At 41.1% G+C, this 13,457-nt stretch overlaps 3 protein-coding genes across 4 annotated transcripts in view; all 3 read left to right on the plus strand.

Annotated features, from left to right (window-relative positions):
- Positions 1–3,845, plus strand: part of poglut2 (protein O-glucosyltransferase 2) — a 7,612-nt gene extending 3,767 nt beyond the window's left edge. The window contains exons 5-10 of the mRNA XM_034886117.1: positions 358–530; positions 1,372–1,609; positions 2,216–2,425; positions 2,614–2,703; positions 2,861–2,965; positions 3,683–3,845. Coding sequence (XP_034742008.1) covers positions 358–530; positions 1,372–1,609; positions 2,216–2,425; positions 2,614–2,703; positions 2,861–2,965; positions 3,683–3,700 — 834 coding nt within the window. The 3' untranslated portion in view covers positions 3,701–3,845. The remainder of the gene's footprint in view (positions 1–357; positions 531–1,371; positions 1,610–2,215; positions 2,426–2,613; positions 2,704–2,860; positions 2,966–3,682) is intronic.
- Positions 3,846–4,848: 1,003 nt separating this feature from the next.
- On the plus strand, positions 4,849–6,291 carry tex30 (testis expressed 30). The gene is made up of 4 exons (XM_034886073.1): positions 4,849–5,064; positions 5,346–5,582; positions 5,695–5,753; positions 6,012–6,291. The coding sequence occupies exons 1-4, from the start codon at positions 5,047–5,049 to the stop codon at positions 6,202–6,204; spliced, it is 507 nt and encodes a 168-aa protein (XP_034741964.1). The 5' UTR covers positions 4,849–5,046; the 3' UTR covers positions 6,205–6,291.
- Positions 6,292–7,104: 813 nt separating this feature from the next.
- Positions 7,105–12,747, plus strand: nepro (nucleolus and neural progenitor protein). 2 transcript variants are annotated; one of them, XM_034886118.1, is made up of 9 exons: positions 7,105–7,351; positions 7,539–7,693; positions 7,880–7,968; positions 8,392–8,520; positions 8,693–8,770; positions 9,774–10,075; positions 10,337–10,396; positions 10,508–10,721; positions 11,178–12,747. In XM_034886118.1, the coding sequence occupies exons 1-9, from the start codon at positions 7,267–7,269 to the stop codon at positions 11,518–11,520; spliced, it is 1,455 nt and encodes a 484-aa protein (XP_034742009.1). In that variant the 5' UTR covers positions 7,105–7,266; the 3' UTR covers positions 11,521–12,747. The 2 variants fall into 2 exon arrangements, with proteins under 2 accessions (XP_034742009.1, XP_034742010.1); XM_034886119.1 differs by having other exon boundaries at positions 10,337–10,395; positions 10,525–10,721; positions 11,178–11,520.
- The last annotated feature ends 710 nt before the right edge of the window (positions 12,748–13,457 follow it).

The raw sequence follows: 13,457 nt of genomic DNA on the forward strand, positions 1-13,457 counted from the left end.
TATATACACACACACACATGTATATATATATATGTATATGTGTGTGTGTGTGTTATAGTTGGAAGCATAAACGTTAACAGTTTGCCTTCAAATATTCAGTAAAAACAAAAAGATCTCAGTTCTTTAGTTTGCAAACAACAGTAACTCATAGTGAGATTCAGAATCTATAGACAGTATAAATAGTGCAACAAAGTGCACACCTTTAAGTGGCAGAATTAACAAGCAATTACATCAACACGTCGGAATATTGCCATTATTATGATGTGAATTGTTTCATATTGTAAATAAAAATGATCTTGGTTTTATTGTGAACGATATGATCTTGCACACCCTACTAATGTTGTGTTGTACGTACAGGTGCAGCTCCCTGATATCGAGTTCTTTGTAAACCTGGGTGACTGGCCGTTGGAGAAGAGGAAACCCACTGAGAAGATTCATCCTATCTTTTCCTGGTGTGGCTCCAACAATACTAGAGATATTGTCATGCCCACCTATGACCTGACCGAGTCTGTCCTTGAGACCATGGGAAGGTAAGGCTGTGCATCCATAAAATAGGATAATCCATTTAATTGAAATTAAAGTAAAAGATTTGTAGTTGGTAGAGTAAGCTATGTTATCAAGTCTGTACAAAAGTCTACACAGTCACCGCTGTGTAACTAGTAGCACGAATCACACCTGGGCACCCTTAAAGATAACACTGTCAGTGGAATGTTCCTTTAAGTTTCAACTTCTCTCTGCCTGTAGGCCTGCAGGCTCCAAAAAGTTTGTAGCTTGGTTCCTTATGAAGGGCAGGAGTCGTAGTCAGCTTGGACACATTGCAGTCCTGCAGTCATAAAGATGATTTAAAATGTGATCTTCCTACACAAGCAGATGGCAGTGGGGGCTTGTGTACACAGACTAAACCGTGGCACTGTCACAGAGCAGACTGAATAATGTGGAACCAAAATAAACCGGTGTCGGGACACTCATTATATCCTCAGCATCGCTTCATGCATTTTTATGCACTGCATGATGGCCAATTTGTGTGTGACAGACAAAGAAAAAAAGTTTGCTAGCAAATCTTTATTTTACATTTAGACTACGCCAACACCTCTCCATATAACACATACGTTAACTTTTTGCCCTGCAGAAATTCTCACTTTGTAATGAGGGATACTCGCTCACCAGGTGTGTCCACTAACATCTGTAGTTGTTATTCTATTTACTGCAACAATAAACTGGTGAAGTACTTTTTTATGAAGCGAAAGCAAATGTGTGGGGGCAAATTGTAAATGGGCACTGAAGTTTATGATTCTGCTTGTCATTACCTACATATATGAGTCTATAACTTTGACCAACGCTGAGATGAATAACTTCCAATCCAATGAACAGAGTAAGTCTGGACATGATGTCAGTGCAGGCCAACACAGGGCCATCATGGCAAGAGAAGAATTCCACAGCCTTCTGGAGGGGCCGCGACAGTCGTCAGGAACGTCTAGAGCTGGTCAAGCTCTCCAGGGCACAACCCAACATGATAGATGCTGCCTTTACCAACTTCTTCTTCTTCAAACACGATGAGAGCCTCTATGGGCCTCTGGTCAAACATGTTTCTTTCTTTGACTTTTTCAAGGTGAGAGTGCTCCGGTGTGGCTGGTTTCTCATTTCACTAAAACATTAAATATCTCGGCAGTCTTCAATAAGTGATATTCTTGAATAACATTGAAACAAGTAAAATCACGGAAAGGGCAGGAGATGCTAGTGCTACCTGACCCAGTAAGAATTAACACTTAACTGGCTTTGCAGCTTTTAGCTAATTGTATTTGGGAGGCATTTTCAGCAAACGACCTCAGATAAGCTGAGTGTAGCCAATTTGCTTAGCACAAAAGATCAGAGAGCTTAAGTAACTAGTGTCTGTTAAGGAAAGTAAAGACCTAGATATTTTTCTCAGGAGATGATGGATCAAAAAGTGCTCAAGGGCCAGGGAATACTGGACCTATTTACATTATCTACGTTGCTAAAAAGACATCCCTGATGGGATGTAGCTCTCTCTGCTGCGTAACATGACACACTAGCTGTGAGTTGATGTGCCTGATAGTGTGCCAAGGCTTACTCTTTATGGTGTTAAATATGATTTAGTCCTCGTCCGTTGTCATTTCTTCTAGCTGGCCTTACTAAGCAGGTCAGAAGTTAAGAAAAAGTAACTCAATTTGTATTTCCATTTCATGTCCACCAACAGTACAAGTACCAAATAAACATTGACGGTACTGTGGCAGCGTATCGACTGCCCTACCTACTAGCAGGAGACAGTGTGGTCCTAAAGCAAGATTCAGTCTACTACGAGCATTTCTACAATGAGCTTCGGCCGTGGGAGCACTACATCCCAATAAGGGCGGACCTTGGAGACTTGCTGGAAAAGATCCAGTGGGCTCGTGACCATGATGAAGAGGTGATGATAATATTGATTATTGGCATTGCCCATTACGTTTGGCTGTAAATGCTATATGCACTTTGTGCTCATTTATTGGTCTCTTCAAAGTTAACATAGATTATTTTGCAACATTTTGTAAGAATTGAGTATATTTTCTCTTATTAAATTTAAAAGACCAAGTTGCCTGGATTTTTGCTGTCTTTCAGGCACTGAAAATTGCACTGGCAGGTCAGCAGTTTGCCCGCAATTACCTTATGGGAAACAGCATATTCTGTTACTACTACAAACTTTTTCAGGTAACCTTTCTACACTTGGGTCGAGGTCCTCAGGCACTGTGGGGCCTTATTTATGTGATGAAATAGTTTCACATGATGGAAAAATGTGTTATTAATGCAATATTTGTAAATATTTGGATCTCTTTCACTGCCTTTAAGTTCAATGTTCTTCTTATAGGAGTATGCCAAACTCCAGATCACAGAGCCCAAGATTCGTGAAGGCATGGAGCTTGTAGAGCAGCCCAGTGAGGACCTGTTCCCATGTTCCTGCCACAGGACCAAGGTAAGGTTGAGTTTCCTTTGCATCAGAGTGACTTTGTATTATTTCACCTAACCTGAGCTTACAGCATTAGACAAGACACCACAGTAACACCACCAGTGAGAACCTAAACCAGAAGCTATAAGCGGCTGCTTGGTGTTCTTCTGTAGATTTGATATATTTTCCTACACCCCAAGCTTGCATTGTTTGCAAAGATGCACTTTAGAAAACTCAGAAAAAGTGCTGCTTTGCCAAACACAATACAGTAAATCATTGTATGCCATGCACAAGGTGAATATTCCAAGTGACGTCCATTTAAACTGTTAACATGGATGTAGTTAGTGCAAGGTTTGCCTAATGCTTAGAGGTAGAACTCAAAGGCAAAGTAGAAGCTGTGATAAATTGCATGGTAAACTAGTATAGCTTCTACCTGTGGCAAATACGTTGCTGGGTTTGAGCGTTTCAAAGGTAATAGTAATTGGAAAAATACAGTTTTAAAATTAGTACTAAAGACTGTTCCAATTTACAGAGTGGGGCTCCCTCTGGTGTAGGTAATGTGTCACTGCGCCTTATTAAACAAAATATTAGACAAATTATTGAGAGTACTGCACACCCACACTGGCGTTTTCAATAACTCTGACCCATTCAACCTCTTTTCGGGTTGATATGATGGAGCTATGATGGGAATTATGTGATGTCACCAAACGATATGCAACAAAAATCTTTTTGTTTGTTTTTCAGGCAAAGGATGAACTTTGATTGACCTGTCATCCATTTACAGAGCAAGCCTTCATATCTGATGTACCGCCAAAAAGAGTTCATTCTTTTATTGATATGGATATCACATCTCATTTTTAAAATAAATATCTTTCTTTTTGTATGTTAAAAATAAATGTTCTTTTTTCTACTGTTTTTTAATACAGGGATCAATGGTTGTTTGTTTGTTTGTTTGTTTGTTTGTTTAAGCCAAGGACCGCTTAACTGAAAGAGAGACGGAGCAGGGACCCTGTCTGTAAAATTAAGTTGCATATTAAACTTGGTCTACAATAACGTTTAGGGCGTCCTAAAGCCTTTATATATACATTTTTAGTGTAAAGAATACTACGCTACAAAAAGCCATGGTTTTATGAATTGGGTTTTAATGTTAAACATACAGTACAATTGGCACATTGAATTAACATGAACTGGATCTGTGGGTGACTATCTTAGTGACTAACCTTACCTATAGACTAGTAATCCTATCATGAGGGTGTTTTTTTTTTTTCTTCATAAACACGTTGATTTATATTTTCTAATGAAATATTGGATTCATGTTAAGACATTTTACTTTTTGGAAAAAAAACATTGTTTTGGTGGCCCCTCTGCGGTAACTCTGAGGAGCGGTCCCGGACCTCCTGTTGAAGATCTCTGGTTTAATGCACTCACACACGTACACACAACCCCACTGCAAAAGCCACTTTAAAAGGCTGTGGGACAGGGTGTTGTGGGTTCTCCATCCTGTGACATCACACACTCAAGCATTCAGGCATGGGGTCTTTTACTCTGATGTCATTTCAAGCCACTGTGTCAACAAACTGGTCATGTAGGCCTACTACTACGAAGCCAGATCTGTTGTTAACGAGGTGACTTCAGGTCCAGCCCGGGGTTTCCTGTATCCCGACGGTGGATTAGTTGTCACCGGGTTAAATCGCCGTGGTAATTTATGCTGAACACTTAAACTGGTTGGGAGCAGGTCCGGTTGGAGATTAGAGGTCAACTGGTGTAAGAGCACCGCCTCCCGACCAATCAATACTCGATTGATAACAGCGTCCCAATTCTTAGAAGATCCGGCGAATCCGGTATGACTAATGCTGGAGCTCTGTGAGTATAAAATAAAAAAAAATAAAAAATGTAGGTAGCCTAGGCAAGATAAAGAACCTCGTCCAGCTCTGTTCTGGAGCTGACCCCTCTTAAGGAAAACCATCTGTGCCACGTGACTAAGTTGCTGACGTGTGGTAGTAGCAGAAGTAAAGCTGTAATGATCCCTCCTGAACAGTAGATGTCAGTCTCATCAGTCGCCTGTATCCAGGTTCAACTCTACTCATTTCAGAGAAGAAACATCTCATATGGACACGTTTGATGAGGTAAATATATTTCCAACTGCAAAAAAGTGACGCTAGTGAACGTAACTGGATGAATAAATCCAGTTCTACGATTAAGCGTGCGTAGACACGGCTAACGTAGCTCGTTATAATACCTGAAGCTGTTACGCTAAGTTACACTGATGATTACGGTGATGAGTGGTTCTGTTGTATATCTATTAATTACACAGTAGACTGAATCCATTCCCACAGTTGTTGATACCCTGCTTGATTTGAACCGTCAGTCTAGAGATAGCGCTCACTGACTGTACACTGTCTTTCAGGACACAGTGAAGGTGCCATTTGGGTCGAAGTATCTGGATGCTGCCTTGTGTTTCCCTGCTTCACTTACAGATGTCCACACCGCTGTCATTCTCACACATGGGGCTGGTGGAGACATGAACTCCAAACATCTGGTTTCTCTGGCGCAAGCCTTAGCTGCAGATGGCTCCCTTTGTCTCCGTTTCACATGCAAAGGTTTAAACTTGGGTTATAGAGTGAAGGCTTACCGTGCAGTGTGGGTAAGCATCATCATTCATCCATTCAAAAATAGCAGTCACTATTTTATTCTTTCTATGCTACTTCAGATTTAGAATCGGTAAGATGCTGTACACACTTGTGCTTTATCCCTAGGAATACTTGAAATCTTTACAGAAGTTTACCATAAGGCACATATTTGTTGGAGGTAAGCAGTAAGGCTAGACCATGTTAGTTGGTGTGCATGTATACAGTTTTCTCTTATATTCTTTCATGTATATTCTGTTATTTTCTCTATGATACTTGCAGAAAGCTTGTATTGTTGTGATTCTATAGTCCAGTCCTCCACTATTTAGTATGGACAATGTCCTGCCACGTTACATGTGCTAGATTCTAACTATTCAATTAATCCTTATTGTCCCAGTCTGTGCAATGTCTCGTTTTTTATGACCTGACATTTTTCCCCAGTAGTGATTTTGCTTGTTGCTTTCTGTCTTTGCTCAGGTCCTTTTTGAAGGGATGATCAAAGAAATGAAAGGTCAAGTAGAGGTGTTCTGGCTAAAAGGAGGCAACCATGGACTGACCGTGAAGGGAAGGTCGGAGGATTCTGTGTTAGATGAAGTGAACTCACATGTCATCACCTGGTTGAGTAAACAAGGGAAATAAATTCATCTATATTATCGGATGTTTTATTTTCTTAGTTTTGTCATGTTCTTTCTACTAGTTGAATAAAGGATAAATATTTTAACACAATGTGGTCAAGTCGATTTGTGCGTTTTTAATCAGAAATTACATAAAGGAATGACCCAGTGCAATCCAAAAAAAAAAAAAAAAAGTCTTACACTCTTAACATTAAGCCTGTTTTGCTGGTCACCCACACCACCCCAGCCAGAAACTCTTTGCTTGTGCTCACAATCTCACCTTAATGATACCGATTTCCCATTGAGTCTGATTGTACTGTAGGCCCACGCCATGTGAAGTAAAGGCTTACTTCTGATTTTGTAAGCATGTATTTGTTTCCTCACAGTTTACAGGGGATTTAGTGACCTCAGTGAGAACTAAAGCTATTTCATGAAACCAACACACCAGGTTGATCATGGGAGTAACCCTCGTGTTGTCTTCCCATTAAATATGACCTTGTCCTTCCAGGTCAGAATTGAAATTGAACATTCTTGTTGTGCTTTTCTGATGTTTTTGTAGCTTTTTCTGATTTATTTTTTACTTTTTTCATGCTCTTGTTTTTAGTTTCTTTAAACCTGTGCTTGTTTAGTAACAGGTTTTACGCTTGTTCTTGGAATTCAGGGTCAACAAACCATTTAAATCAAATTATACACAAGTTAGTTTAGTTAAAAAGGCAGAAATTATGAATTATTTTGACTAATAGCTAAGATCAGAGGATGTTGAGTGGTTCACAGATGGGTATGTCAAAGTTTAGTCCGGATACTGTTTTGAAATCATAAAAAAGAAAGAAAAAAAAGAATTCAAATGCTATCTGATTGAATAAAACACCCCAAAAAATTCGGTGGAAACCCTTCCAGGACAACACAAGGGTGAAGGTTAATCTCTACATTAGTTGTTTCACTCACTGTTGTCAGAAATGCAACCGAATTCACTGTGTTTACTGTGCCTTTAAGGCACTCTGACGTATTTAGTATAGTTGAATACAATTGGCTGGCCGACATCCGCATGTTTTGTGGTAACTGTCTACGGGAAGTATCCTAGGGAAGCATGGCAGGAGAACCGTGGAACAGGGTAAACATTGCTTTTCCCGGTGCTGTTTCTAGTGTCCGTGTACATTTCAGCTCAACTACAGGTACGATTAGTGTTCGCGTTCTGATTTGGCAACACTTATGTTGATTTTGTTACGTGATGTCCGGGGCAAAACTCTGCGCTCAATGCTCTATACCGGTGTACGATGCTTGCAACCCACGTGTGCAGTGTTGATCTACTTGTGTCGTTGAATGTAACTGTGATGCAAACATGTTTTTGCTGTTTTGCAGATGCAAGTGTTAGAGCCCTGCTTGTGGAAAATGACAAGGTGCTTAAGCTAATTCGGAGTGAGATTCTTCAAACGGAGGTACGAGTTCTCTACGAGCTGCTGTACTTCCTCAACAACAGCTCCAGAGGCAACAAGACGTTCAAAGGGTTAAAGCAGGTGAGGACTCCGGGTCGTTATTTCCACATCTGGCCAGGTCGGGATGTGTGCTCTGTTTGAGCCTGGTCATGCCATGTCATTCTGGATTCACGTGAATTTCACCGTGGAACTGACAAAAGGTGAAGAACTAACTGATTTGTCATTTCCATGTTACATGTTACATACATTGTCTTATTTCTCTCACAGGTTGAACAATGCTTAAACAGGCTGAAGAGCATGAAGCTTGATGTTGCTCTTCAGGAGCTGACAGAGCTGTGTCCCAAAAGAATTCAAAGGTATGTAGCAAGCCGTATTGGTTGCCTGGTCTCAAAGAAGAACAGGACTTCTGCAGTTTGGCAGCATTTGGGGTTCCGACCTAATGAGAAGGGAGAGGAGGTTCAGTCTTAGTGTGTGGTATTCAGTTTCTGAACGCTGTAGGCACAAGCCAACAGTTTGAGTCTTGCTTCATCATATTTAATTAGTCACTGTAATACCGTATACCGCGGTAAAATAGGGAGGAGGTTTGACAGTATCAAAATTTGGATACCGCCCAACTCTACTCAAGAGTAACAAAATGAGTATCAATCTGATAAAGAAGGTTGTTAAAGAAGAGCACAAAGTTACACTGAGAAGTGGTGGAGCCTGAACCATAGGGTGGCCATCAGTATTGATGCATGTGTGTGTGTGTGTGTGTGTGTGTGTGTGTGTGTTACGTGTAGAGGACTGAGCATCAAGGCTGGTGAGTGTGATGTCCCCAGTCAACCCATGCTGGAGTGGCTCAGTCTCAAAGTGCTTGGAGCCGCCCAGCTGATGAGCTGCACATTGAATCGCTGCAGCAGAGCTTTCGTGTATCCTTTTCAGAGGCGCCACCACTCAGAAACCCAAAGAGTAAGCTGATGGTAATCTCTGGAGAGAGACTCTGTTTTGTTTTTGCAACTTTGAGTCTCCTAGTCTGAATTAAGTTTGGCGATCTTCTGGATGTTACCGCTGTTTTTTTTCCTTAAGCAATGTGTGTTTCAGACTGGCAAAGCAGCAGATGAAATGGGAAGAGTTTGTTATCTTGAATATGGTGATAACCAGCATGCTCAGTCGTCTCTGGTGAGTCCTCTTTCTTGTTCATACATCTAAAAAGGCTGAGAAATGTAAAAAGATGCTGAATTAATACTGCACAAGGCAGCTATGCGTGTTTGCATGTCCAAAGTTATAAAAGAACTGAATTTACAGACTGATCTCAGGAAATGGCGTATGTATGACATTCGTATGCCGTTATTGGTGTGTTATCAAGACGCACCCTTGCTTTTTAGCGTGTTTATCAATGGCGTTTAGCCTCCATTAACTTACATTACTTGGCAATAGCATGTGAATTAATGCAGTAGCTAGTAGTATGAAAGGGGGAAAATCCATATAGGGACATTTGGGTGGCAGTAGCTCAGTCCATAGGGAGTTGGGTTGGGAACCGGAGGGTCACTGGTTCAAATCCCCGTATGGACCCAAAAAGTTGGGAGCGTGGATTGGTGGCTGGAGAGATGTCAGTTCACCTCCTGGGCACTGCCAGGTGCTCTTGAGCAAGGCACCGTACCCCCCGACCGCTCAGGGCGCTGGTTCAGCTGGCAGCCCACTCACTCTGACATCTCTCCATGTATAGTGCATGTATAGGTCCGGAGCATGTGTGTGTATTTCAGGCCTGTGTGTGAGTACTAACAAAAAGTGTGTACACAGAGTGTAGTGCAGTAATTTCCCCATTGGGGACTAATAAACAAAAAAAAAAAAAAAAAAAAAAAAAAAAAAAAAAAAAAAAAAAAAAAAACACAGGACTTTCACTCAGGAGACCGGGGATCGTGTCCTGCGTGTCACCTGTCCTAAACTCAACGGGTTCTTTCTTCTGGCGGTAACACCCCGAGTGGCGTGTATAATTATGTCCGCTGTTATGTCTACTTATGTCTGCAGCCTAGACATGTACTCAGGTAGCTCAAGAAGCTTACAGATATCACAGTACTTGGCTTAAGTCAATGAAGTCATGTTGGTATTTGGAATAGTCTGACTTGTGTTTGTTTACGTCCTCTTTCACAAATCTAAATCGACTGTCTTTGTGCTCCGTCAGGGTGATTGTCCGTGGTATCCTGGTCAGCCTGTCCACTCTGTACCAGCAGCTCCTGGAGCTCCTCACACAGGTAGCCAGCGCCCAGCCCATGCCCTTCCTCACAGACTTCTCCCTGCCAGCAAATATGGCCCAGTTCCTGGCTCCTTCTGATGCACATTTACTGACCAAAAAGCCACCACGCGGTGCCCTCGCCAAAGGTCCAAGGCACAAGCAGCAGAGCAAGAAGAAATCTTCTGTCAAAGGGAAGGACCAGGGAGCGTCAAGGGAGGTTAAAGAAGACCTGGGTGTTGCTGTTGAAAGAGGTGTGGAGCTTCTTCATTGTTCTGTGTGACGCATTTAATGCAGGGCAGTAAGATGACACTGCCCTAAAGGACACACTGCTTTACAGTGGGGGGGGTGACAAGTTAGTCAGTCTGTTGTCTGGCTAGTAAGCTTTCTCAGCTACTGATACCAGTAATTGATGATTACACAGTAATCTTCAATAATCTTACACAGTAATCTTCAATGGAGCCGTATGTGATTAACACCAGAAGATTATCTTTTTCTTTATTTTTTTCTTTCAGTTACCGGTCTTGATGCTGACTTGAAGCCTTTTCTCAAGGTTGTCAGGGACTTTTCTGAGGTACGTGAGCAAACCTGATGAAATATTTATTCATGCATTTAGTATTTTCAGAATATGTAATAGCTCAGTGTTGCCACCTTATTGTCCTATGTGATGATTACATATTTCTGTTTTAAATCCCTCCTACAGAAAACATATAAGGATGACACGACACAAAAGTTCAAGAAACAAGTAAGGGAGGCTGCTACGTTCACAGACATGGCGGCCCATCTGGAAGAAATGATCCCATGGTGCAAATCCCAGAAGATGGAAAAGGAAAAACGTCTTCTGAGCTTCTTACATTTAAAGTGCCAAAGGATGAAATGCTTAGAGGCCGCCGGTTACAAGTAAGAGCAATAATGCAGAATATTCACTCAGTGGCCAATTTATTAGGTACAGCTGTGCAATTCAATACAAAAGCTCTGCCATTGATTCTAGCCTTACAAAGTTTATAATGTATGTATAAATAAATTGATATCTTTATTAGTGAGGTCATAGTTGGAGGAGGTTTTGTAATGGACTACAGTATATTTAGAGGTGTTTCTGTTATTCTGTACCCCCTATTTACATACATGAGGGCGGCAGAATACATCTCTGTGGCAGTGTAAAAAAACCTGAACATTATAGGCATAAAAGAAGACTTTTGGGCAGAACAGTTGGATTACATTATACTGTACACGTGTAGCTAATAAATTGACCACTGTGTGGAGTTGTTGAGTTTAAACTACACACTTCAGTATTCAGTGACACAGTTGCTCCTAATACTAATTGTGTATGTCTGGTAAATGTGTCCTGGTCTCCAGGGTCCAGAGGAGGTTGCGGACCTTCAGACAGGAAGCTTGCTGGGCTTCATCTCCTCGCGGCTCAGTGCCAGCAACCTGTCGGGCTGCTGCTGCAACCAGGAGACCTGCTCGCCTGACAACTCGTTTGCAGAAACTCAGAAATCCATTTAAGTCTTCAACGGTAGGAACTCGTGCACCACAGAAGCAGCTGAAGAGACAAAGACAGAGGACTGAGTTATCAGTGTCCCGACTTTCAGGGGACAACCTAAAAACCCGGACTACAAACGAGGCAACATCTACTCAGACCTCCGGCTGTGACCGCCAGGATGACATAGATGATATATTTGCCTCTGTAGGTTTGTGAGACTTTGAAATTGAACACATCCAATGAAACAACCTGCTGTATGTAGCTGAGCTCAGGATTTGACAGATTCCTCTGTTTTGATTGGAAATTGACGTGTAGTGAAAACTAATGGTTGGTCATTGTATGTATGTAATGAAGTGCTAAACAGCAGCAGTTACTTTTAAAGCAGAAAGTAACCAAAGGGGATGACTTTTTTTGGAGGGGGGGCTTTTTAGTCTGTATTGGATAGGACAGTATAGACACACAAGAAATGAGAGAGCAGAGGGGTGTGGCATGCAGCAAAGGTACCAGGCTGGAATTGAACCAGGGACATTGCAGTTTGTCTATCAGGACACCAAGGGGATGACATACCAGTGGGGTGATGTATTTTACATTTTCTGTTTCTTGATGACTGAATGTGGAATTTTAAAAGTTTTCATGGCTACAATCTGCACTGCCGTTTCCTGTTTGACTTTTAGCTATAGCATTATTGGCAAATGTTGATTCAATTCTTATTCTGTGTTTTAGGGACTGAATAATAGTTTTTTTTTTTTTTTTTTTAAAGATTATTTTTTGGCGCTCTACCAACTGAGCTGCCCGGGCGCCCAAATAATAAGGTATATAAACATTTTAAATGGGAAAACTTCAGAGCGGGCAAATCATGGAGCATTGAATGCTTTTTTGCACATAAATACTGTAAAAGCCATCATTTATATAGATGTTTTAAAGTGTGTCTGCTACAAAAAATGAGCACAAAAACTATCAAATGGGACACTTGGTATCTCAAGAATCATAAAATCACACATGCAAGGATTTTCCATATTTTGACAATGCATAGACTGTCAAGTACAGAAAAGTAACTTTTGTTCCTTTTCTCTTGTCACATATATAGCACATATGTGAGTCTTTCTTTGCCAGACCTTCCTCCACAGAGCTGTGGAGGAAGGTCTGGCTAGTCCACACAGCATTCCAGGATGGGGAAAAAAAACGTGCTCTGGTTTATTAGCATTTCTTCAAACCACTCTCATTCTTCATTGGCGATGCTAAACATAGGACAGAGTTTTAGTCCTTCTGCAAAATAACCTCAGGGGGAAACTTGTTTTGGTGGAACGTGTACATTGAAAGGTTGTTTGTCGTGCAGCAGAAAACTAAGATTGGCAGATAGTCTAGCTAGCTGTCTGAATTTACCCTGCAGAGATCTAAGGACCAGTTAACCATAGTCCTCATGAATCCAGCTGAGTTCAAGTTTTCAATACAAAGAAAGCCAACGGCAGTCTAGCAATCCCAGAAGTGGAGCGTTGTGGATATAGACTCTACATATGCTAATAATACATTTTATAGAATTGTACTTATTCATTTTTTATGTTTTTTTTTTTTTTTTTTTTTTTTTTTTAAATACAAGTGTCTGAGCTGAAGTTATTTAAACCAGTTATAATTGTTTTAATTGACCAGGGATTTGCTGAAGGATAAAATGCAAACATTCCTGCACACTGAGGCCAAAGCTTCTGTCCCTTTCAGACATTCTCTCCTCAGATGGCTAAAGCACCAGTCAAATACCATTATTAGAGCTATTAAGTGCACATCTTGTTCAACTTTCTGAAGACACCACAACACTAAATTAACATGTGATTTATTATGCACAACGATATAAAATCAACCATGGGATGCTGCAAATGCCATTTAAGGGCCTTTTTATTTCTGGCTCCACCTGGTGGAGTTCATATTTGAATCAGCGAAAAATCTGAGAATATGGAATGAATCCCTCAACCTTGGTAATTGTAAGGCTTTTGTTAGAAGCAGCACAAAAAATCAGAAGTGTCACTCTAGAATTGAATGTGTGCCTATAAAGACTGAGTACTGATATGAACGGAGAACACTGTCACGGTATGTATTAGTAGGCAGGATGGCCCCAGCTCTAGGCCTTTGATATCAAGTAGAAGAGCTGTACAAGTGCCACA

Source organism: Etheostoma cragini, chromosome 11, assembly GCF_013103735.1.
Source record: "Etheostoma cragini isolate CJK2018 chromosome 11, CSU_Ecrag_1.0, whole genome shotgun sequence".
In the NCBI taxonomy this organism is placed as follows: domain Eukaryota; kingdom Metazoa; phylum Chordata; class Actinopteri; order Perciformes; family Percidae; genus Etheostoma; species Etheostoma cragini.